Source organism: Lutra lutra, chromosome 7 (genome assembly GCF_902655055.1).
Source record: "Lutra lutra chromosome 7, mLutLut1.2, whole genome shotgun sequence".
Lineage (NCBI taxonomy): Eukaryota > Metazoa > Chordata > Mammalia > Carnivora > Mustelidae > Lutra > Lutra lutra.
This window is the reverse complement of record NC_062284.1, coordinates 115,447,968-115,474,790: the sequence shown is the minus strand read 5'-3', so window position 1 is coordinate 115,474,790 and position 26,823 is coordinate 115,447,968. Positions and strand designations below refer to the sequence as shown.

The 26,823-nt window shown below is 40.6% G+C and overlaps 1 protein-coding gene across 5 annotated transcripts in view; it reads right to left on the bottom strand.

Annotated features, from left to right (window-relative positions):
* Positions 1 to 26,182, bottom strand: part of EXD2 (exonuclease 3'-5' domain containing 2) — a 57,080-nt gene extending 30,898 nt beyond the window's left edge. For 2 of the 5 annotated variants that reach the window (XM_047736236.1, XM_047736234.1), the window contains exons 1-2: positions 26,075 to 26,182; positions 12,618 to 13,039 (exon numbers count right to left, since the gene is read on the bottom strand). In XM_047736236.1, coding sequence (XP_047592192.1) covers positions 12,618 to 12,989 — 372 coding nt within the window. In that variant the 5' untranslated portion in view covers positions 12,990 to 13,039; positions 26,075 to 26,182. Of the gene's footprint in view, positions 1 to 12,617; positions 13,040 to 25,186; positions 25,221 to 26,074 lie in introns of those variants that run through there. The other 3 variants (XM_047736237.1, XM_047736235.1, XM_047736239.1) reach the window with 3 other exon arrangements.
* Between the last annotated feature and the right edge of the window lie 641 nt (positions 26,183 to 26,823).

Here is a 26,823-nt window from a genome sequence, read left to right as displayed (position 1 = left end):
CAATGGAATCCTTGGTTTACCAAAGCTATGTTTAATAACAACAAAAAAAGAAATACACTTAAATTTCATTAACATTATTTAATCCAATGGTCTCCGAATTATTTATTTATTTATTTGGTCTCTGAATTTTTTAAATATTTATTTTAGAGAGAAAGTGCATGCGTGCAAGTGGGGAGGAAGAGCACAGGGAGAGAGAGAATCACAAGCAGACTCCCCACTGAGCATGGAGCCTGACATGGGGCTCCATCTCAGGACCCTGAGATCATGACCTGGGCCAAAATCAAGAGTTGGATGCTTAACTAATTTTTTTTTTAGATTAGTCAACTCATAAAAAAATGCCTGGGACATACAAAACATACATAAATACATTTTTTTAAAAGATTTTATTTATTTATTTGACAGAGAGAGATCACAAATAGGCAGAGAGGCAGGCAGAGAGAAAGGGGTAAGCAGGCTCCCTATTGAGCAGAGAGCCCAGTGCGGGGCTCGATCCCAGGACCCTGGGATCATGACCTGAGCTGAAGGCAGAGGCTTTAACCCACTGAGCCATCCAGGTGCTCCCTATAAATACATATTTATACATTATAAACTTGTAGTACTATAATAACATGTTATAGACATTATGAAATATATACAAAAGTAAAAATTTTTAATGAATGATGCCATCAAGAATTTTAGACAAAATTTCTAATGCTTTTTCTGTATTTCAGTGATTCACTTAGAGAGCACTGATTTAGAGAGTCTCCTTTCTGAGGGTCAGTGGATAATCCATTTTGGCTTCAGGATGTCCAGAGCTGATAAAACTTTTTCTAGAGCGCACAGTTCTTTAAATGACCCCACGATGGCAGCAGAGAGTAAAGAATGATTTGGGACCATCTTCTGGGCTTTGAACAGATTAGTAAGCCTCCTTAGTCCACAGAGTTTATGTATCATTTAAATTTAGACCATGCCTTTGAGACAAGAATGAGTTTGTCCTTTTTAAGTGAAAGAATAAAGGCTTGGGGCGCCTGAGTGGCTCAGTGAGTTAAGCCTCTGCCTTCGGCTCGGGTCATGGTCTTAGCGTCCCGGGATCGAGCCCCGCATCGGGCTCTCTGCTCAGCAGAGAGCCTGCTTCCCTTCCTCTCTCTCTCTGCCTGCCTCTCTGCCTACTTGTGATCTCTGTCTGTCAAATAACTAAATAAAATCTTTAAAAAAAAAAAAAGAATAAAGGCTTAATGAGGCTTTCAAGTAATAATTAGAGTATGAGGGGGAAAAAAACAAAACAGGAAGATGGGAAGAGGACAGGACACAAATCAGAGATGCTGAGAGAAGCCAGAGCATGTAAGTCCTTAAGTACAGATAAGTAATTAAGGCATGTTGGTTCTATTCAGAGCAATGGAAGGGTTTTAAGCAGAGGACTGACATGCTCTGATTTCATTTTTAAAAGTTCATTTTGGGGGCACCTGGGTGGCTCAGTGGGTTAAAGCCTCTGTCTTTGGCTCAGGTCATGATCCCAGAGTCCTGGGATTGAGTCCCGCATAGGGCTCTCTGCTTAGCAGGGAGCCTGCTTCCTTCTCTCTCTCTCTGCCTGCCTCTCTGCCGACTTGTGATCTCTGTCAAATAAATAAATAAAATCTTAAAAAAAAAAAGTTCATTTTCCTTACTATCTGGAGGTGGGATTATAGGTGTACAGGGGTCCAAGGTCAGGAGGGTTCTACAAAGGTCCAGATGAGAGTCACTTGAGGTTTGGGCTGGGGGGAAGCAGAGGAGATGCAGAGAGCAAGAGGGAGCCAACATCTTTTTTGGATGTAGCACTAGATAGTATTACTGGAAAGGGGCTGATGATAAGGAGAAGGAAGCAGACCTCCAGTAGGCCTGAAACCTGGGCCTGCAGAACAATGCTCTTCAAAAATGACCTTCACCACTTTATTCAATCTTTGTTGCACTAGTTATTTGCACCTGTTGACAAGGACATCTGTAGCAAGAGACTCTAGAAAAAAATCAGGCAGGAGACAGGGGCCAGAAAGATATTTAACATCTCTATCCCCACCTTCTTAAGAGAAAGGCATGTTTTAGCTTCAAAACATGGCAGAAACCTCATTTTCTATAGGTGATTTATGCACAATTGTACATTGCCACGGGTAACTCAGGAGAGTCCGGAAACCCATACTTCTACCTCTATCTGGTAGCATGCTGTGTTATTTCCTATTTCTGCAACCACTTCTCTGAATTTCTATATATTTTGCTATTGAGGAATCCCAGCATACCACAACTGCCTGTTTGTGTCTGACTTTCTTTTTTCTTTTTTAAGATTTTATTTAGTTATTTGAGAAAGAGAGAGGGAGAGCTAGAGAGAGCGAGACAGTACCAGCAGGGTGAGGGTGCAGAGAGAGAGGGGAAGAAGCAAGCTCCCCGCTGAGCAGGGAGCCCCACTCAGGACTCTATCTCAGGACCCTGGAATCATGACCTGAGCTGAAGGCTGATGTTTAACTGGCCAAGCCACCCATGTGCCCCATGTGTCTGACTTTCAATCCTATCATTTCTGTTGGTTAGCCCTTAGGGGGTTGGATGTTTCCCTGATTTTCATCTTAAAGGTAGAGAAGACCAAGGATAATACAGATTTGGGAAGAAAACTCAAGACTTCTTTTAGGAACATGTTAAGTTTGAGATGACTATTAGACATCGAAGGGAAGATGTCAAGTAGGCGGGTGGATATAAAAGGCTGGAGTTCTAATTTTGAGAGTCATCAGCATATCAATGACATTTAAAGCTATAAAACAGATGAGATCACTTAAGAGAAGAATACAGAGAGGACATAAATTAGTGGTCCATGGACATATCCACTGATCCACAGACATGTTTAATATTATTATTATTATTATTATTATTATTATTATTTTGGTCTTCACATATTTAAAAACTTGCACCAAAATTTAAAAATTAGTAAAGTTCACATTTTTAAAAAATCTATATTCAAAGTTTCTCTTTAAAGAACTGGACAACCTGGCAACCCTTGGCTTGACCTGTATAACCACTTCCTCATTTCTATAAGGCATGAACTCCTTAGTTCACCATAATGCCTTCTCAGCACTGAAGCCAACTGTCATTTTCTAATTACCACTGATGTATACCACTTTTTTTTTTAAAGATTTTATTTATTCACTTGAGAGAATGTGAGTGCATAAATGGGGAGAGGGGCAGAGGGAGAGGCTGACTCCTCTGAGCACAGAGCCTCCCCCTCACCCCACTTGAGATCATGACCTGAGCCAAAGTCAGACCCTTAAACTAAGCCACCCAGGCACCCCACCACTGTTTTTCTAATAGAAAGAAATATTTCTAAGGATCCATGTCTCTATTAAAACTAGGAAAATAAAAGATCATAGAGGTCTTGTATTTAAAGAAAAAAAGGAGGGAGCATATTTCTTTATGAAATTTAAGAGTATCTCTGTATGCTCAAAAATGCAAACAATCACTCCACATCTTCATTTACATTTCCCATCTGGAACTTGTAGGCATATGAGTTTGCAATCCCTGGGCTAGATATAGAAGAGACCAAGTCTGAGCTGCCTCAATATTCAGATGCGAGGTAAAAGGGAAATCAGAAGATGAAAAAGAGGAAAGAACAGAATGATAGGAGGTAGGAGAGTGTGAAGACATGAGAACCAAGAAAAATATCTTACATAGGAACTGTGCAGATGCTTTTTGAGAGCTAGAATAACACAAATCCACATAAGTATCTGCTGGAGTAGAAAACAAGAACGCTGTCAATTTGATCAGTTTCAGTAGGGTGGTCTAGGAGGAGGTCAGATTGAAGTAGTCTGAAGAATTAATGGAGGATAGCAAATTATACCCAAGTGAGTAGAAGAAAAAAAAGAGAGCAGACATCAGTGAAACAGAACACAAACATAAAGAAGATCAACAGAAGTGAGAAGTTGGTTCTCTTGAAAGACTAACAAAATTGATAAGCCCAAAGGAGTAATCAAGAAAAAGAAAGAAGCACAAATGATGTCAAGAATGAAAAGGGAGGGGCGCCTGGGTGGCTCAGTGGGTTAAAGCCTCTGCCTTCGGCTCAGGTCATGATCCCAGGGTCCCGGGATCGAGCCCCGCATTGGGCTCTCTGCTCAGTGGGGAGCCTGCTTCCTCCTCTCTCTCTGCCTGCCTTTCTGCCTACTTGTGATCTCTGTCAAATAAATAAATAAAATCTTTAAAAAAAAAAAAGAATGAAAAGGGAGCCATCCCTACATATCCTTCAGATTGGGGAGAAAAACTGTCTGAAGATATTATAAACAAGTTTATGCCCATAATTTTATTTTTTTTAAACATTTTATTTATTTATTTGAGAGAAGAGAGAGACAGTGAAAGAGAGCATGAGTGAGGAGAAGGTCAGAGGGAGAAGCAGACTCCCCGTGGAGCTGGGAGCCTGATGCGGGACTCGATCCCGGGACTCCAGGATCATGACCTGAGCTGAAGGCAGTCGCCCAACCAACTGAGCCACCCAGGCGCCCCAATGCCCATAATTTTAAAATCTGAAAGCAGCTTTAGATGAAAAATATAATTTACCAAAACAGACAAGAAGATAGGGCAACTGGCTGGTTCAGTCAGAAGAGCATGCCACTCTTATCTCGGGGTCAGGAGCTCGAGCCCCACATTGGGTGTAGAGATCACTTACTTATAACTAAATAAACAACTTTTTTTTTTAAAGGCATGAAGAAACAGAAAATCTGAATAGCTCCAAAACCATTAAAAAAATGATATCCATAATTCAAATACTTCCCTAAAAAAACAAAAACAAAAAAACTCCAGATGGCTTCCCCAACAGATTCTAACCAAATATTTAAGAAAAAAAGAGTGGCGATCTTATACAAACTCTTTCAGAGAATGCAAAAAAGAAAAAAAAAAAAAAAAAAAAGGAAAGCCTTAACCTGTTGTATGAGATCAGCATGACTTTTTTATCAAAAGGGGCAGGATCATTTCTAGAAAAAATAAGTTATAAGCCAATGTCACTCATGAACATAGTTTTTAAAAAATCCTCTAAAAAGCATTAGCAAAATGAATTCAGCAATGTATGAAAAGAATAAGACATCACGACCCAGTTGAATTTACTCCAGAAATAAAAAAATCAATGTATTTCACCATCACCACAGAATAAAGGTGAAAAACTACACAGTCATCTCCAGACGCAGAAAAGGGCACCTGGGTAGCTCAGCTGGTTAAGAGTCAGACTCTCGATTTCAGCTCAGGTCATGATCTCTGAGTCATGACATCGAGACCCACATTGGGCTCTACACTGAGCAGGTAGCCTGCTTGAGGATTCCCTCCCTCTCCCTTGCCCCTACCCTTAAAAATTGTTTTAAAAAATAATAAAAAAGGAAATGCAGAAAAAGCTCTTGATAAAATTCAGTAATTATTCATAATAAGAATAAATAAAAACCTCCCAAAAAACCAAGAATAGGATGTAGTGTATTTAACCTGGTTAAGGGATCTATAAACAAACCTATGGCAGATATCATATTCAATATGAAAATGTTGGAAGCTACCATTTTGAGATAGGGAATGAGTCAAGGATGCCCACTATCACCACTTCTCCTAAACATTACACTGTGATCCTAGTCATGGTAAAACAGGAGAGGAAACAAAAAGTTTAAGAACTGGAAAGAAATAAAATCAATTCTCAAATGATATAACAGTGTACACAGAAATCCAAAGACACTACAAGTGAGTAATTTGAATTAATGAGTTTAATAAGGTCCCCTAATAAAAGAGACATACATAAAAATCAACTGCATTTCTTTATACAAGAAACACAAAAAATTTTAAAAAGATTTCATTTACAATAGAATTTTTAAAATCACAGAAAACTATAAATAGATTTTTAGGAGAAATTAAAGTCTAAATAAATATTCTTAGATTAGAATACTCAGTATTATAAGAAGTTACTCCCCACAAAATGATCTATTGATGCAATACAATTTCAATCAAAATATCAAAAAAAAATTTTTGTAGAAACTGAAAAGCAGAAATAAATAAAATAAATAAGGAAATGTAAAGGACCAAGTCTAAGATATTCTGGAAAAAGAACAAGATGGCAGGAGTCATGATAAAAGAATAGTAACTATGATAGTTTGTGATCGTAAGTGTAAGAATAGAAAAACAGACTCCTGGAGAGCCCAGAAACAGATCTTATAATCAGACACTTGTTTTGTGGCAAAGTGGCATTGCTGAGCAGTGAAGAAAGGTTTATCTTTTCAATTCATGGTGCTAGAACAACTGGATATTCATATGGGGAAAAAATGAAACCTGGCTCTACCTCACAGCCTACAGACACACACACACACACACACACACACACACGCACGCACGCACATGCATATGCACACATACACACAGAAACACATACCAATTTCAGGTGACCCGTAAATCTAATTGTGCAAGGTTAAAACCACAAATCTCTAAGAAAATAATTTAGGAGAGTATCTTTATGACTATGAGTAGGATAAGGCTTCTTCTATGCCATATAGAGCTTCTGATTATCAAAAGATAACATTAAAAGAATGTACAGATGGGGCACCTGGATGGCTCAGTCAGTAGAGCATGCAACTCTTGATCTTGGGGTTGTGAGTTTGAGCCCCATGTTAGGTGTAGAGACTACCTAAAAATAAAATCTTAAAAAAAAATAATGTAAGGCAAATTCACAGAATGGGAGAAAACATTTAAGGTATACATTTAACTCACAAAGGATTCATAGCCAGAATATATTTAAAAATGCCTTTAAATCAGTAAGAAAAAAACAATTCAAAGAAAAAGGGGCAAGAGACTTGAATAGGCATTCCATGAAAGAAGATATCTAAATGATGAATAAAATGTAAAAAGATGCTCAATCAAAAAATAAAATAAATAAAAACTTTTAAAAAATTTTTTAAGTTTTTATTTATTTATTCACGAGAGAAAGAGAGAGAGACACAGAGGCAGAGGGAGAAGCAGGCTCCCCAAGGAGCAAGGAACCTGATATGGGGCTTGATCCTAGGACCTGGGATCATGACCTGAGCCGAAGGCAGATGCCTAACCATCTGAGCCACCCAGGTGCCCCAATAAATAAAAACTTTTTAGCACAGTGAAGGAAACAATCAACAAAACTAAAAAACAATCTACTGAAGGGAGAAGATATTTGTAAATGACATATCTGCTAAAGGGTTAGTACGCAAAACATATAAAGAACTTATAAAACTCAATGCCATAAAAATGAGTAATCCAATTAAAAAATGGGCAGAAGACATGAATAGATGTTTTTCCAAAGAAGACATCCAGATGGCCAACAGACACATGAAAGGATGATCAACATCACTCATCATCAGGGAAATGTAAATCAAAACTACAATGAGATACCACCTTAAACCTGTCAGAATGGCTAAAATCAACAACACCAGAAACAAAAGGTATTGGTGAGGGGGTGGAGAAGGGGGAACCTTCTTGCACTGTGGATGGGAATGCAAACTGGTGCAGCCACTCTGGAAAACAGTATTGATGTCCCTCAAAAAGTTAAAAATAGGGGGTGCCTGGGTGGCTCAGTGGGTTAAGCCTCTGCCTTTGCCTCAGGTCATGATCCCAGGCTCCTGGGATCGAGCCCCACATCAGGATCCCTGCAGGGAGCCTGCTTTCCCTCTCTGCCTGCCTCACTGCCTGCCTCTCTGCCTACTTGAGATCTCTCTGTCAAATAAACAAACAACAAAAAAAGTTAAAAATAGAACTACCCTATAATCCAGCAATTACAGTACTCAAAGAATACAAAAATACTAATCCAAAGGGATACACGCACCCCAATGTTTAAGCAGCATTATCTACAATAGCCAAATTATGGAAACAGGCCAAGGGTCCACTGACTGATGAATGGATAAACATAGATGTGGTATATATATATATATATACACACACACACACAAAGGAATATTACTCAGCCATAAGAAAGAATTAAGTCTTGCCATTTGCAACATTTATGGAGCTAAGCAAAATTAGTCACAGAAAGACAATTACCATATAATTTCACTCATATGTGGAATTTAAGAAACAACACAAAGGGGGAAAAAAAAAGAGACAGAGAGGCAAACCAAGAAACAGACTCTCACCTATACAGAATCAGACAGTTACTGGGGGGGAGGTGGGTTGGGGACAGGTTAAATAGGTTATAGGGATTAACAAGTGCACTTGTAATAAGCACCAGGTGTTGTATGGAAGTGTTAAATCACCGCATTATACTCCTAAAACTAATATTACACTGTATGTTAACTAACTGGAATTTAAAAACTCCAAAAAAATTAAAAAAAAAAAAAAAAAGAAAATGCAAGATGGTGCAATTAAATAAATATATTGGATTTTTTTAAATCTTTTTTTTTTTTTAAGATTTATTTATTTATTTGACAGAGAGAGAGATCACAAGTAGGCAGAGAGGCAGGCAGAGAGAGAGAGGAAGGGAAGCAGGCTCCCCGCTGAGCAGAGAGCCCGACGCGGGACTCGATCCCAGGACCCCGAGATCATGACCTGAGCCGAAGGCAGCGGCTTAACCCACTGAGCCACCCAGGCGCCCTAAATCTTTTTTTTTTTAAAGATTTTATTTATTTATTTGCCAGACAGAGATCATAAGTAGGCAGAGAGGCAGGTGGAGGGCGGGGGGGGGGGGGGGTCGCAGGCCCCCTGCTGAGCAGAGAGCCGGATGTGGGGTTGGATCCCAGGACCCTGGGATTATGACCTGAGCCCAAGGCAGAGGCTTTAACCTGCTGAGCCACTCAGGTGCCCCTAAAAAATCTTTTTAAAAAGATGCTCACCTCACTAGTAATCAGGAATGTGAAAATCATAAACCACAATGAAATATTACTACACACCCATGGACACGGTTAATATTTTAAAATCTGACAGTACTAAAAAATAAATAAAAATTAAAAATAAATAAAAATCTGACAGTACCAAATGTTGATAAGATATATGACAAAGACAACTTTTATATAGTCTTGGTGGGAGGTTAAATCAGTAGAACTACTACCTTTTTTTTTTTTTTTTAAGATTTTATTTATTTATTTGACAGAGAGCGGGAGAGGGAACACAAGCAGGGGTAGTGGGTAGTGGGAGAGGGAGAAGTAGGCTTCCCGCTGAGCAGGGAGCCCAATGCAAGGCTCCATCCAAAGATATGACCTGAGCCAAAGGCAGACGCTTAATGACTGAGCCACCCAGGCGCCCCTGTAGAAGCATTTCTGAAAACAGCTGCAACAATGGTTACACTTATATAATACTGATTGGAGGATACATTAGTGAAAACCACTTTGGCAAACAGCTTGGCATTATCCATATAGGTAAAACATGATACACAATTCTACAATCCAGGACTCCACTCATAGATACATATGCCCAATAGTAATGAGTGCATATGTTCACTGCGACATCCTTTGTAAGTGCTCCAAATCACAAACAACCCAAATATCCATCAATATTAGAACAGATGTGGGGCGCCTGGGTGGCTCAGTGGGTTAAGCCTCTGTCTTCAGCTCAGGTCGTGATCTCGGGGTCCTGGGATCAAGCCCTGCGTCGGGCTCTCTGCTCGGCGGTGAGCCTGCTTCCTCCTCTCTCTGCCTGCCTGTCTACTTGTAATCTCTCTCTCTCTCTGTCAAATGAATAAATAAAATCTTTAAAAAATATATATATTAGAACAGATGAGTAAATAGTGGCATTTTTATACAACAGATTACTATATGGCATAGAACCACAGTCACACACATCATAGGCAAATATCACAAACATAATGTTGAGCAAAAGAAGACGAACACAAAAGAAGACATACTTGACTGTTTCATATATATTAAATTTAAAAACCAGGCACATCCAAATTAGAGTGCTTAGGGATGCATGCTTGAGTAATAAAAGCATAACAAAAAACAAGAATGTGAACACTATGAAATCAGAATAATGACAACCCTTGGAGGATAATGATTACAAGGGGTCATAAGGGGATCTCCTGGGGTACTAACAATCTTCTATTTCCTGACCTAGTTTCTAGTTACACAGCTGTTCTCCTCAGATAAATCATTTAGCTATTTTTGTTTCAGGCATTTTTCTTGGTATGTTTTATTTCACAAAAAAAGGTTAAGAAAAAAAGACTTAAGGGGCAAGTTAAACAGATGAGACAAAACTAAATAAAGCAAAAAGGGGACTACAAAAGAGACCTAAAGAAATTGTGCAGAATGAATCCAGAGGGATGACAATTATGTTAACTATAAAAGAGAAAGAGGTGCCTGGCTGGCTCAGTGGGTTAAGCGTCTGCCTTCCACTCGGGTCGAGATCCCAGGGTCGTAGGATCGAGCCCCGCATCAGGCTCCCTGCTCAGCACAGAGTCTGCCTCGGATTCTCTCTCTCCCTCTGCTCCTTCCCCATTTCTAAAAAAAAAAGAAAGAAAGAAAAAAGAAAAGCAAGAACAAGGAATGAATGACTCTTCCTAAAGCTTTTCTGTCGCCGAAATCAGAAAAGCAATCACAGCTGAGGGAGATGTGGCCTCCAGCAGGAGCTGGGTACTTACCCAAAGCCAAAAGGAAGCAGGTTTAGGATTACTTGCCACTTTCACTTATCCCTGCCTCTGCCACAGTCATGAAACAACTGCTGTCGCTAACTGTTCCGCTCAGACTAACCTGCTGATGCACGGATGCTTCCGTTTAGTTAGCAAATCAAAGTGTCGGGCAAGAGTGAATTTTCCTCATCTACTGAAGTTCAGCAATGGTTTCGTCTGTTATTGTTGGTGTAAATATTTCTAAAATGATATAGTTTCTTATATAGAATATACCAAAAGTATCCAATCCTTCCCTGGTTGCCCAAGGTCATTGGTAGAAACAACTACTATTATTGCTGATACAACGAAATACCCTCCAGTAGCCAAGGTATGAGGTCTTGTGTGACCACGAAGCCTTGCCCACACTGCCACATGTCCCCCTGGTCATCACTGCACTGGCGCCTGCTAGGCCTCCCACCATGCTCTGACCTGATTTTGTGGCAGCTCTTCTGCTTAGGGCCTCTGCTGATTCCATGTCCTGGCTCTAGGCCATATCCTAGATATCCCAGAGAAATACAGCAGAGAATCTTGGCAAGGCATTCTACTGAATTAGTCAGAAATGATAACTATGATTTATTTATACTTTTATAATATCTTCTGTTTCAAGGAGATTAAAACTCACTCTGTGAATCAGAACAACAGAGGGACAGATGCCTTGTACGATCCTCATCCCAACTATGTTACAACTCTCCCAAAGGAAGAGCTACTAGAAAAATTAACCAGATGTGGGGTGCCTGGGTGGCTCAGTCAACTAAGTGCCCAACTCTCGATTTCAGCTCAGGTCATGATCTCAGGGTTGTGAGATCAAGCCCCACGTGCACTTGGCATGAGTCGGCTTGGGATCTACTTCTCCCTCGCTCTCTGCCCCTCCCCCCACTCCCATGCTCTCTAAATAAATAAATAAAATCTAGAAAGAAAGAAAAAAAGATGGGGCATTTGGGTGGCTCAGTGGGTTAAAGCCTCTGCCTTCGGCTTGGGTCATGGTCCCGGTGTCCTGGGATCGAGCCCCGTGTCGGGCTCTCTGCTCGGCAGGGAGCGTGCTTCCCTTCCTCTCTCTCTGCCTGCCTCTCTGCCTACTTGTGATCTCTGTCAAATACATAAGTAAAATCTTAAAAAAAAAAAAAAAAGAAAGAAAGAAAGAGGGAAAGAAAGAAAGATCCATTAACCAGATGGTTAAGAAAGCCCAGGGCTCAAGTGGTTACTTTTATGCCTCCTTTCCTAGCTATAAAGTAAAGGTAACAATAGTATCTTTCTACATAGGATTACTGCATTAATTAAAGAAGACATGCAAACAAAACAGCAAAGTACCTGGCTGAGAGTAAACAGTACTTCAAATTTTAACTGTTATCTCTTTAAATGCTACTTTGTATAATAATTCCTCTTTAAGTAGATAGACTTCCTTAACTATCTTCTCCATGGCATCCTTACGAAAATACTATTAAAAATATTAGGGGCGCCTGGGTGGCTCAGTGGGTTAAGCCGCTGCCTTCGGCTCAGGTCATGATCCCAGGTCCTGGGTTCGAGCCCCACGTCGGGCTTTCTGCTCAGCCGGGAGCCTGCTTCCTCCTCTCTCTCTGCCTGCCTCTCTGCTTACTTGTGATTTCTCTCTGTCAAATAAATAAATAAATAAATCTTAAAAAAAAATATTAATAGTAGCTAATATTTAATAAGCACTGACTACATGTGAAAATCATACTGAACCCCTCATTAGGCTTGTCAATATGAATCCTTTGAAAAGCCCGGGGAGGGAGATACCATTACTTCCCTATTGGATAAAAGTTTACTGAAACTCTGAGAGCTTAAGAAGCTTGTCCAAGTTCAAAGAACGGTAAGTGTTCAAAATGGTGCTTGTGCAGATTTGTCTCACTCTAGAACCCATGACTATGAGCACTCCTCTATCCTAAGAAGAGAAGGAGCTTCTCCTGCTAAATTCTATTTGTGAGCTAGCTGAGAACAAGCTAATTCTCCTTTAATCTTATCTCGACGTGACAATTCAAGTTATCTAGTTAGAAAAGCAGAAAAGATTTACATGTTTTGTTTTTGCTGTTTAACTTACCCACTCACAGTCAATTCCAAGCACTGGACAATCTTGTAACTCACTCCTAAGCAAGGGCTCAATTTGATCCCACTCCTCCTCCTGGGACACCGTGACCACCTTCGCTCCGAGGATCCTTTCCTCCCACCAGGCTCGGGGGGCACTGGAACACCGCTGGTCCTCTTCCGGGGAGGGTGACTCCCCACTGCTGGGTGCTTGCTGCGGCTGCTGCTGCTGCTGCCCGGTGTGGGTGTCGAGGCTCTGGGTGTCGAGGCTCTGGGCGTTGAGGCTCGCTTTACTCCTCCGCCTCCGGATGCCTTTCCACAGGACAAACCCGCCCACGGCCACACCAACAAGGGTGGTCACTGTCAAAGCCATTAAGTATCTAGACATCTTCAACTTTTTTTTTGCTGTTTAGGAAAGCATATCACTAATCCCACAATCTGCAAAACAAGTGGCAACAATATATTTACATACAGGCTTTAAACCCAGATGGAAACATGTTTTCCCCTAAAAAGTGTTCTACTTATAATCTATGTGTCCACAAACTAACACAAAATGCTACAAATTTCCATGTGGAGTGATATTTATTTTTCTCACTTTTGTACATTCTGTACTCCATCTATTGCTGTCTTCATTCATTCCCACCGGAGAAAACCCCCTGCCCTCTACCAGCTGCCCAGCACTCACTTAATCCTGTGACAACAGGGCGCCTGAACATAGACGCACTTGTATAGAATCTGAAAAATCATGGGCGCCTGGGTGGCCCAGCCAGTTAAGTGGCTGTCTTTGGCTCAGGTCATGATTCCAGGGCCCTGGGATCAAGTCCCACATCGCACTCCTTGCTCAGCAGGGAGCCTGCTTCTCCCTCTCCCTCTGCCTGCCGCTCCCCCTGCTTGTGCTCTAATAAAAAAAAATCAAACCTTAAAAAAAAATCAAATTAATTATAATCCTACTACCCTTAGGTGGTCACTGCGATCAATTTGATGTTCTAGTATTTCATACAATTAAAAAAAATTAAGAATGGCAGATGGCTTTAGTCAGGGGAACCCCACACAATAATCTCTCTTCCATTTTTCTTATCACACATTGGTTTCTCCATCTATCTTTTGTTTTCCTATTTTTGATGAGGAAATGGATATATAGTACTATTTCTGTACTACTTAAATAACAGCAGAAAATATGTAACAATAAAGGGTAAGCAGCCCTTGGCCTCAGTCACGCAAGGAGAGCAATCATGGGACAGACACCATTCAGTACAAAGTGACTGATCCTTTTTGGGAAGCAGGCCCAGTATGATCTAGATAACTCCATTATTCAAGAGAAGTCAGATATCTAAATTTTATGCAAAATGTCACTATTTTTGTGTCAGCAACAAATTTACAGTTTTTAAAACACTGTACCAGCCAAACAAAAACACTCTGGGCTCTGTGCCACCCATCTGTGGGCTCTGGCCTAAAATCTCTAATGCCCAAAGACACAGCGATCTGCTAGACCCTGCCTACGCTTATCTATGGCTGAGAGTTTCCCATTTAATGTGTACTATTTTTATCATTTTTCAAAGCTTCAGTAACAACTGTTTTTTAAAATAATTCAGTATTTACAACAACCCTGGGCTATGGTCATACCTACAGAGATATTTGGCACTGGAGATGAAAAATGAAATCACAACAATTATTACACTGCTAATGAAAACAAAAAAACGGCTGTGTTGTTTTAAAAAGATTTACTTTATTGCAGAAACTGTGCTAAGTATTCATGTGTACTTTCTCCAGTACTTTTTATTGAAGGCTTAATGAGATTAAAAAATTTGCACAAACTTCTAGTTAAAATACTCTGAGAAGACTTAAAAAAAAAAAAAAAACGTTCCTTTCCCCCTGGAAACAATACAAAATGCTGGAGAAAACATTTATCTTTTTAATATATATTAAATAATACATATTATTTATTATATATAAATATATATTTATTACATATTGTTTTATATATATATACATATATAAATGTATATATATATATAATACAGAGTTAAACTCAAAAAGAAGAAAGGGAAATCATCAGGTACCAGAAATGGAAGTGGGTGGGAGATACAGATGGGCAGAGACCAGATCTCATACCAGCCCATGACCAGAAGTCTAGGCCACAAGCCCAGGGCACAGCTGAGACCCAGGAGAGTGCTACCTTGTCCGTGAACAGGAACTGAAAGCGCTCACCCACCACGTCCAGGCAAGCCACCTGCCCAAGGCTGGGAGTATGAACAGAGCTCCTCATGGGAAGGCAGATGCTCAAGCCTGTACTGTGAAGTAGTCCAGGGCCAAAGTTCACATTAACCTCACGAAAGAAAACCCTAAGCCAAGAAACTAAAACTAAAATGGTTAGAATTGGTGCATTCTGTTGGAGTGTGTGTTTGTGTGTGTGTTTCTAACACACAGGAAACACAAAGGACCTCCACAGAACATCAGTCCCTAGAAGAGCAATCACAAATGAATAATAAGAAAAAAAAAATGTAAAAACCCTAAAGCCAATAAAAAAAAAAACACAGTTCACATAAGAACCAAACAAAAATACCCATTACCTGAGATCTGAAAGGAACGTTAAAATAATAACACTCAAGGGGTGCCTGGGTGGCTCAGTGGGTTAAGCCTCTGCCTTCGGCTCAGGTGGTGATCCCAGGGTCTTGGGATTGAGCCCCGCATGGCATCCGGCCTCTGCTCAGCAGACAGCCTGCTTAATCCTCTCTTCTCTCTCTCTGCCTGCCTCTCTGCCTACTTGTGATCTCTGTTTGTCAAATAAATAAAAAAAATCTTAAAAAAAAATAACACTCAGGGAAATTAAGGAAAATAATCTAATACATCAACAGGAAACAACAAAAAAATAGAAATTCTAGATAATTGTTAAAATTTTTTAAAAGTCCAGTAATCAACAGACAGGTTAAATAGATCAGACAGTGAGATGAGAGTGTTAGGAAATTGAGAAACTCACTCAGAATGTAGCACAGAAAGATATAGAAAACAGCAGAGACATGAAGGCTAGATTGAGAAACTCAACATCCATGTAATGAAGAGTGGGAAGATGGAGGTCATCAGATTTAGTACAATTCTCTGAGTCCCAAGCTGGATAAAATTAAATCTATCCACGAAAAGACTTACTTAAGAATGTTCGTAACAGCTTTATTCATAAGACTAAAGATACATGCATGAATCTTAAATAACATTAGGCTGAGTGAAAGAAGCCAGATACAAAAGAGATACTGTATGGTTCTATTTACATAAAGTTCTAGAACAACTAAAATTAATCTATAGTAGAAAAAGATTGGAACAGTAGCTGCCTTGGGGTGGGGGGAGGGCGGTTACAGGGAAGATAGATTTAAGCTGAGCACTGAGTATCAAAAAAAGAGCCAGTCATGAAAATCTAGGGAAGAGCATTTCAGGCAAGAGGGAACTTTCTAGAATTGCATGTAATATCCCAAGTTTTGATGGAAGCTTGGCTTACAGGTACGCACATTTGTCAAAACTCAGCAATATTAAAAAAAAATCAGCAATATTTCTGATGTTTACCTGTTGGCCTAATGAATAACTAACTGTTGGTTTATTCACTGTCTTTCGTACTAGATTGTAAACTCCATGAAAACAGGGAGCTTACTTGTCTCCTTCAACACAACATATATCCCCAGTAACTATCACAGAGCTCATAACAATAAATACTCATCGAATGAATAAAACTCAATCCAAGATGTTACATTTTATGATAAATGTCTCTATTTTAACCATCCAATTATAAAAATCTGTTTATTCCAATGAAAAAAGTATTCTTCCCCTTACTGAGCCTTGATGGTAATAAGAAAAAAAAACAATATGGTTCAATGCTGGGTCAGAAATGAGAAAAATCAAATTTTGCATTACAAACTGAAAGTCTATGTCCCTCTAAAATTCATACGTTGAAATCCTCTCCCCCAGTGTGATGGTGTTAGGAAGGGGAGCCTCTGGAAGGTGATTAGGGTTGGGTGAGGTCATGAGGGTGGAGCCCCCATAATGGGATCCGTGCCCTTACAAAAGCTTGACTCTCTCTGATCTCGCCATGTGAGGCTACAATGAGAAGTCAGAGGTCTGCCTTTTGAAAGAGGGCCCTCACCAGGCCCTAACCAGGCTGGCATCCTGGACTTCCTGCCTCCAGATTGAGAGAAATCCATCTCTGTTTTTTATGATTCACCCAGTCTGTGGCATTCTACTTTAGCAGCCCAAACAAATTAAGATACCTCTCTAAGGGCTTGCTCTAGGATCCAAAGCTTTCAATGCTTCACCACTTCCCATGACTAAAAACAATCTGCCATTTTAATTTTTTTTTTTTTTTTTTTTTGTACATAGTAGGGATGCCTCGGTGGCTCAGTCAGTTAAGTGGCTGCCCTTGGCTCGGGTCATGATCCCAGAGACCTGGAATCAAGCCCTACATCAGGCTCCTTGATCAGCCCAGGGAGTCAGCTTCTTCTCCCTGTCCCTCTGCTGCTGCTTTTGCTTATGTGCTCTCTCTAATGAATAAATAAAATCTTTTTAAAAAATAAAATAAAATTGTACCAGTAATTGAACATCAAACTGAAAACAGTGATTACCTAATGGTAGTAGGATTATAATTTTGACTTTTCAAATTCTATCCAAGTATGTGTATCTCTTGATAATTAGAAAAGCACTTTTTATTTTTTATTTATTTTTTTTTTAAAGATTTTATTTATTTGACAGACAGAGATCACAAGTAGGCAGAGAAGCTGGCAGAGAGAGAGGAGGAAGCAGGCTCCCCGCTGAGCAGAGAGCCCGATGCGGGGCTCGATCCCAGGACCCCGGGATCATGACCCGAGCTGAAAGCAGAGGCTTTAACCCACTGAGCCACCCAGGCACCCCAGAAAAGCACTTTTTAAATTGATGCTTTTTACTGATATGCAATATAAATATCCCACTTAAGACATGATTATATTCCTGAAATAAATCACATTTTTTAAAAAGATTTTATTTTTATTATTTATTTGACAGAAATAGAGGGAGGGAGATCACAAGTAGGCAGAGAAGCAGGCAGAGAGAGAAGGGAAAACAGGCTCCCCAATGAGCAGAGAGCCTGATGTGGGGCTCGATCCCAGGACCTTGAAATCATGACCTGAGTTGAAGGCAAAGGCCCAACCCATTGAGCCACCAAGCAAACAAGTATGTTCAGCTGTTCAGGGAGCAGCCTAAGGTAGAGGATAAGGACAAGGGCCCTAGTGTCAAACACCCTGGGTTCAAATCCAGCCTCTGCCACTTGCTAGCAATGTAACTTGGGGAATTCACTGAACTTCTCCAAGTCTCTGTTTCCTCATTGGTAAAATGGGAAAGATAGACCCTGTAGACTCCTGTGAGTCTTAAAAAGTAAGGTGATCAATATACTTGACTTAGCATACCGACTAGCACATTAGGGTTCCATAAATGTCAGCTCTTACTGCTACTGGGCACTATAAACCACAGAACTCCTAATTAAAGCAAAACAAAGAATCACAGAGTGAAAATGCAGGAGCCAAATTCAGCTCCTGCACAGTTAAGAATCCTTGCTGTGTAATCCTGACAGAGCATGACTTGGTCTCTAATACTTTTAGGAACAGAGTTCATTACTTTAAGAGGCAGTTTTTGTTGAAAAGTCCTTGCATTCTGCAAAAGTTCCCTACTTAGAAATCGCTCTCAAAGAAAAGAAGGAGAAAGAAAGAAAGAGAAAGGAAGAAAGAACTAAAGAACGAAAAGAAAAGAAAGGAAAAGAAAAGAAAGAAAGAAGGAAATTGCTCTCTTTTTAGGTGCTGTTTGTTTGTTTTGGAGAAAGAAAATTTTAAGCAGGCTCCACACCCAGCATGGAGGTGGACATGGGGCTCAATCTCACAATCCCGAGATCATGACAAGCGGAAATCAAGAGTTGGGCACTTAACTGACTGGGCCACCCAGAAATTGCTCTCTTTGATGTCTTTGATGATCAGTCTGGCCCCTGAAATGACAACAATGTTTCCTCCTTCCTGAGAGCCTGTGAGATATGTAAAGACAACTTTTATGGCTTCCCTTAGAACATTCTTCTTAATCTAAGCAGCCTTCCTATGACCTAGGAGGGTCACCAGTGTGGCCAGGTCCTTCTAAACACCTCTAATTTTGTCAATGTATCTCTTAAAATGTGGCACTCAGGTCAGTATTCAGTACTTGACATAGGGTCCGATTGGTGTAGACGACACTGCTACTACTTCTTCCTAATATCTGGACCCTAGATTTTATTAATGCAACATGAAATGACTTGTTTTTGAGTAGAAGAGAAACCCAATGGTGGATCATATAAAGCTTGTGGTCAATTGAAATTCACTAATATCAAATCGAGTCCCCCATTTAATAAACTTATAATGTATACTTTGCACTTACGTCCAAAGCTTTACATTTCTTTCTTTTAAATTTCTTGTTTGTTTCAGCCAAATGTTTCATCCTTTGAGACCAATCTGCATCTTGATTGTGCATTCCCTCTCAACTTAGAAATCATTTTGCAGAGATAAGTGAATTTTTGTTTTCAAAGAAAATTACATCTTCTCACATGTGTTTTAATTCATATTTTACATTTATTTTTGCATCTCATACTATCTCCATATTTCATAACATTAAAATAAGGTGACATTAAAGTAGAAAATGCTTAAAAAACAAAATATTATTGATTCGCTTCCACTGAGAACGGCTCCCTCAGATATGGAGTTCCCAGGCATATGGTAAGGTCCTGACATACTCTTTGTCACCTGTGGCCCATGTAAGAGAAAGGCCTCACAGGGAACCAGAAGGAGCAAGCAGGGTACCTCCACATGAGGGAATGTTTGGCAACATTCAAAACACATATTAATTCATTCTTACATGGAGAAGTTTTGTGTGGGTATTTTTCCAGCCAAAGGGTTCGTTCAGCAAACCTGTATGTAGCACTTTCAATAAGCCAGCCACTGTGTCAGACTCCAGGTAAAGAGTTAAAAGGCACAATATGCTCTCAAAAATTTGGGATTCAGGAAAGGAGAAACACCTGTAGTGAACAGGTTGCAGGGCAGGGAGAGAACACCGCGGGAGCCCGGGTTTGGCAAAGAGGAAGGGACCCGGGTATTGCTAACAGGAACGCTCCAGGACAGAGTGTGGGGGAGGCTGATGCTGGGGTCAAAAACTGAGCGCGAGACATTCAGGTGTGCAGGCAGCTAGGAGAAGGGCACACCAGGCCAGAGGGAACAGCACGTATAAGATACAAAAGGTAGGAAACACCACAGTATAGGTGAGAAAGTTCAAGCAAATGTAATGTGTACTGTAATTGTAAAATATAGAACTTTGCAGACTTACTATGAAAAAATGTGAAAGTATCTTATTGATCATTTCCATATTGATTTTTAAGGTGGACTTTTTTTATTTTAGTAATATATACAAAACACAAAATCTACCATTTTAACCATTTTTAATTGTATGATTCAGTCAAGCAGACACCCCACTGAGTGCAGAGCCTGAGATGGGGCTCGATCTCACAACCCTGAGATCACGACCTGAGCCGAAATCAAGAGTTGGACACTTAACCGACTGAGCCACCCACATTACCCCTCTTTAGATTTTTAATGTGGCTACTAGAAATCTGTATTTATGGGGCTCACATTATATTTCTATTGGACACTGCTGAGCTAGAGCATAGTGGGCATAGAAGAAAACAGACACAGAGGGTGCTGGAATCAGCAGATCTAGAGCGAGGCATGAGGGTCCTAATGGACAGCCAATAAGACTTATAAGGGAAGTGTCAGCCTCAGACTCAGATTTCAAAGAACACCATGGTGGCTGTGTGAGGGCTAGACTGGAGGAGAGCAAGGCAAGAGGAATGGAGACTCACAATAATAGAGCCTGGAAGGGAAGGAGATCCAAATCAAGGCAGAAGAAGGCAGAATGAAAAAGAATCATGGGGTGGGTCGGGGTGGATGGGGCAAGGGAGGTCACCTGGCTGGCTTGGTCACTAGAGCCCAGGACTCCCTGGATCATGAGATTTCAACATTGGGTGTAACTCTTCATTATAAAAAGAAAAAGAAGAAGAAAAAAAGAACCACGGGTTCCTAACAGAATGACTGCACTGGAATCACCCAGATAAGTAAGTCATAACTTTCACAACTCACCATTTTGAAAGTTTGATGAATATATAAAATCAAGAGCTTTCCAAAACCATTATAAAAACATGAAGAAAAGCCCACTCATAATAGCAACATACACTTTTTTAAAACCACACACAACTACCACATACACACACACACAGCTAGGTATAAACTCAACAAAATGTGCAAGATTGATATGAAGAAAAATAGAAAAGTTTACTGGAGACGTAGAAGACTGGAAGAGCAGAGAGATGAACACAGCTGTCACAGAGCATATAGCATGCGTGAGGTACCGTCCATTATATACAATCATGTATACAGTACTCACTCAATCCTTTCAACAACCTTCTGCAATAGGTACTATAATTACTCTATTTTTTTAATAAAGAGATTGTTTTACAGAAATAGTCAAAATAACATATAAATGTAATGCAAACTTAATTTTAAAAAACTTTCTAAAAAATGAATTGACCATCAAGAGAATGAAAAGACAATCCCAGGATGGGAGAAAATATTTCCAAAGCATAGATCTGATAAGAGCATGTATGTAGAATATATAAAGAACTCTTACAATTCAATAATAAAAAAGACAAACTGGTTGAAAACAGGCAAGGATCTGAACAGACTTTTCTTCAAAGAAGATACACCTATGGCCAATAAGCACATGAAAAGCTATTAGGGAAATACAGATCAAAATGACAATGAGATACCACTTCACACCTACTAGGATGGCTCTAATTTAAAAAACAAAACAAAACAAAACAGAGGTGCCTGAGTGGCTCAGTGGGTTAAGCCTCTGCCTTTGGCTCAGGCATATCTCAGGGTCCTGGGATGGAGTCCCCGCATGGGGCTCTCTGCATGGGGCTCTCTGCTGGGCGGGGAGCCTGCTTCCCCCTCTTTCTCTCTCTGCCTGCCTCTCTGCCTGCTTGTGATCTCTCTCATTCTGTCAAATATGAATAAAACCTTTTTTAAATTTTTATTAAAAAAAAACAGATAATGAGTGCTAGCAATAATAAGGAGAAATTATAACTCTCACATATTGCTGGTGGGAACGTAAAATGGTGCAGCTGCTTTGAAAAACACTCTGGCAGTTCCTCAAATGATTAAACATAGGGTTGCCATATGACCCAGCAATTCCACTGCTAAGTATATACCCAAGAGGAATGAAAACATGTCCAAACAAAAGTTCATAGCCCCATTATTCATAATAGCCAAAAAGTGGAAACAATGTATATGTCCTTCAGCTGACAAGTGGATACATAAAATGTACCATATCCATAAGGTCCTCAAAAAAAGAGATTTTGAAGTCCTAATCCCTGATACCTGTGAACATGACCTTATTGAAAATTAGGTCTTTGCACACATAATCAAGTTAAAATGAGGTCATTTTAAGTAATGCGGGACTTTAATCCAAGAGAAATGGTGTCCTTCCATGAAGGAAGAAGAGACACAGAAACACGCTCCAAGAGACAGAATTAGGGCATCAAGACAGACCCTCAGGGAAGAAGGCTCTCTGAAGACAGAGGCACAGGCTAGAGTTTTGGAATATGCCAACGATTGCCAATTCTCACCAGAAGCTAAGAGGCAAGAAAGGATTCTCCTGTAGAACCATCAGAGATGGAAAAGCCCTGGTGACGCCTTGATTTTGGACTTTATCACCTCCAGAACAGGGAGAGAATACACTGCTGTTATTTTAAGCCACCCAGTTTGTGTTACTTTGTTACCCTAGCCCTAGGAAACAAATACAACTTAGGGTGGAATTCTGTTCAGCCCTAAAAAAAAGGATGATTACTGATACATTCAACAACATGGATGAAACCTAAAAACATTTTGCTGAGTGAAAGAAACCTGTCACAAAATATCACAGATTGTATGATTGCCTTTATATAAAAGATTTGGATCTATAAAGGCAGAAAGATTAGGGGCTACCTAGGGCTTGGGTACTGGGGAATGGGATGGGGAATGACTGCTAACTGGCATGGGTTTCTTTTTGGGGTGATGAAAATGTTCTAAAATTAGATTGTGGTAACGGCTGCACAACTGTGAATACACTAAAAAACCACTGAATTGTACACTTTAAACATCGAGTTATGTAAATTACATTTCCATAAAGCCACTTAAAAAAACTGCTTGCCAAGCTAATTCTAAAAATCTGGAAAAGAAACTAAGATTAGTCCCAAAATGGTTTTGTTTTTTTTTTTAAGATTTTATTTATTTGTCAGAGAGAGAGAAAGCACAAGCAGCGGGAGCAGTAGGCAGAGCAGGCAGAGGGAGAAGCAGGCTCCCTGCTGAGCAAGAAGCCCCATGTGGGACCCTGGGATGGTGACCTGAGCGTAAGGCAGCAGCCTAACCGACTGAGCCACCCAGGCGTCCCCCAAAATAGTTTTTAAATGAGTATGTGAGGTGAAAAAATATACAATTTTCAATAAAGTAATGACAGTAATAATCATAAGGGAGTATTTGTCCTACTAAATATCAAATAGAACATATATTTAACATAAGATATTGTGGTATTGGTCCAGCAAAACAGAAAATTCGGTCACAGAACAGAGGAGTCCAGACACTGATTGTGTGTGTGTGAGAAAGTAGTAAATGATAAATGTGGCATTCCAGATTAATGTATCAAGAGTATACTTAGTATTCAGAGTGGCACTGTTGGGAAAACAGTAACTATGCACACACCATTCACTCACACACTCACACACATCCAGAGGAACTGACGAAAAACTCAAACATGTAAGAGTTTACAGGAGAAAAGATAGTCATAAGAGAAAACCGTGTTGTGCCTTAGGGTATAACAGGGTTTTTTCCACATCAGCACTACTGACTTTTTAGTCCAGAGAAATCCCCTGTTGTGGAGGGCTTTCCTATGCATTGCAGGATGTTTTAGCAGCATCCCCGTTTCCCACCCAGTGGATGCCTGTCATTCCACAGCCCCAGTTAGACAACCAAAAAATGTCTCCTCACATTGCCAAACAGCCCTTGAAGGGCAAAATATCTCGCACTGGAGAACCACTCTGGGAGGGAATGACAGCCACAAAATACAAAATACATAGAGTAAAACACTGATACATTTAAATGTAAAATTTAAAACTATGGTTTGACAAAGATGCCATGTAGTTAAAAGAAAAGCACCAACTTTAAAAAGCAGTAAGTTGGAACTAAATACTTAAAACAAATATAAATGACCAAAAATTAATACCCAGAATACATAAAAGACTACTACATATTAAAAAACAGCCCAATTAAAAGGAGACATTTCTCAAAAGAGGAAATACCAACAGCCAACAATCATGAAAAGATGCCCAATCTCACTAGTAACTAGGGAAATGCAAATTAAAACACTGATCAACATCATTTTTCACCCATCAGATTGGCAAAAATGAAAAAGAATAACAGCATCAAATGTTTAAAAGAGCTAGGGAAATAGACATTATTATACACTGTGGGTGGGCAGTTTGCCATTAAATGTCCACACCGTCCCACACAGCAATTCAAACTGCAGGTTTGTAACGTCCACATGGGCACACAGACACATGTGGAAGGATGTTCTCTGCCACGCTGTGTCTAACTGTAAGCAATCTATGGAATCTCACGTACCATGAAATCATAATAAACCATGGAATTTACAGAGCAAGTAGAACGAATAAGGCAGATCTCTACATACATATAAACAAAGAAAAAGTTCCAAGACCCATTTTTAAGTATAAAAAAGTCAAGCTGCTTGAATAGGTACAATATGCCATATTTGTAAAATACGTATTAGTAGAAATTTAACACGAAATCTTACATCTTACATACATGTAACTTATGTGAATACTTGTCAATAAATGTTAAGAAAGAGAAATAGAAAAACACATCCCAAACTGGTAACAGGTCTTACTTTAGGGCTAACAGAGTAAAGATGGAGATGGAGAGAGATCAAACAGAATCCATTTTGTTTAAATTTCTTACATGATTGTTTTTTAAAGGCCGTATGCATGAACGACAACTAAAATAAACATAAAGGATAGGGCGCCTGGGTGGCTCAGTGAGTTTGGCGTTTGCCTAGGCTCCAGTTATGATTCCGGGATCCTGGGATTGAGCCCTGTTCAATCCCTCTGTTGTTCTCCCTGCTTCTGCTCTCACTCTCTCTCAAATAAATAAATAAATTTTAAAAATTAAATATAAAAGAATACATTTTTAGAACCAGCTCAGCCTGACCAAAACGAATCATTATTTCCTATTAAGCCGCTTTTCTCCCACACTTTCTAATTCTGATAATTAACAAAATATTCCCATGCAGTTCCTGCTATCCATGTAATAGAACTAAAAAAAAAATACGATATGGGGCGCCTGGCTGGCTCAGTCGGTGGAGCACGCGACTCTCGATCTCGGGGTTGTGAGCTGCTGGAGCCCCACGTTGGGTGTAGGCATCACTTAAAAAAAAAAAAAAAAAAAAAAAAATCTTGGGCACCTGGGTGGCTCAGAGGGTTAAGCCGCTGCCTTCGGCTCAGGTCATGATCTCAGGGTCCTGGGATCGAGCCCCGCATCGGGCTCTCTGCTCAGCGGGGAGCCTGCTTCCTCCTCTCTCTCGGCCTGCCTCTCTGCCTGCTTGTGATCTCTGTCTGTCAAATAAATGAATAAAATCTTAAAAAAAAAAAATCTTTAAAAAATGGCATAAATAATGTAGTGTTCTCAAGGAGCGGGTATCTAGAGAGTTTGCGTCCCATCAGTATATAAAAAGCCCAGGAAGTGTCGGGTTTCCTTATATGTTAATAAACAAGGATCAATTTCGTAGGCATCTCTAGGGTTCGAGTCTCCATCCCAGGGATGCGGAAAGAGAAAGAGCTGGCTCCCAGCAGGGCCCAGAGCAGCGGGTGTGGTCTGGGAGGAAAGGGGTGGTAACACCGGGGGCGGGAGCAGGTCCCCACGAATGGAGAGGAGGGAACCGTAACTGCGGCCGCGTGCAACACGCAGCGCCCAGGGAGTTGCCAGGTGCTGTGGGCGGTGCCTCCTTTTGAGCTGACGGGGTCTAGAGGCCACGAAGGTTTGGTAGGTGCTCCTAGAGACAGACGAAGGGGCCCGGGGAGCGCGTGGTGGGCCCGGGCCGGGGCGAGAGGCCTCGTCGCACACCTGGGTGCTGAACCGCCGTGGGGGTGGGGGGCGAGGAGGCCGCGCCCGGGGAGGGGAACAAGGGCCGGGCCAAGTCGCTCAGGGACGGCGGGGTCCCCGCAATAAGTCGCCCCCACACACAGTGACATCTCCAGCTCCACACCACTTCTCCTCAATCCGCACTGGAATCCCCCTCCTTCCCTCGCACAAGGCAGGTGAAAGGCCCCGCGGATCCCCTGTTCTCACTTACCTGCGACCCGGGACCTAACCCGAACACCTGCGGCACCTCACGCTGAAGAACTGGAACCCTCCTCGGCCACCTGCGCGCACCCACCCGGATCCACTAGGGCAGAAACCACTTCCGGTCCTGCGACAGACTAAGAGGACGTAAATCCAGCCGGGGTGTACAGATGGGCGACGCCATGTTGTACGGAAGCTGCTGGGGCAGCTGTGCCCTCCCCAGTTTCTCGACTGCTGAACAAAGGATCTGTTAAGATTGGAAAGGCTTAACGTCTCTTCAGAAAAGGGGTGTTTCGTTTTTGTGGTATTTTTGTGTTGGCTTTGGTCTTAACAGAAGAAGCCTCTGGAATCCTCACAAATGCCATATGGAACATCTAATTGTTATTACTAATTAGCTCAAGTCATGTTACTCTCCTGCACTAATTATCTTAACTGTTAAATGACAAAGGTAAATGGGAGAGACACTTGTTTAAATATTGTATTCCTGATTAGCAGTGCATTTTGTACTATTGCCATTGTAATAATTATGCCATCTTTTATAACAATAACCACAACACCTTATGTTTATATTTAAAAATCATTCATTCAACTAGTCTTTATCAGCAACTATTATATGTCAAGAGGCTAATGAGTGCGATGTATTGTTTCTCTGTCAATAGAAAGTGTAACAGAAGGAGAAAAGAGATGAGCGTAAAGAATATAAGGTATAATAATAGCTGCCGTTTGTTGACTATGTACACACCGCGTGCTGGGAAATTA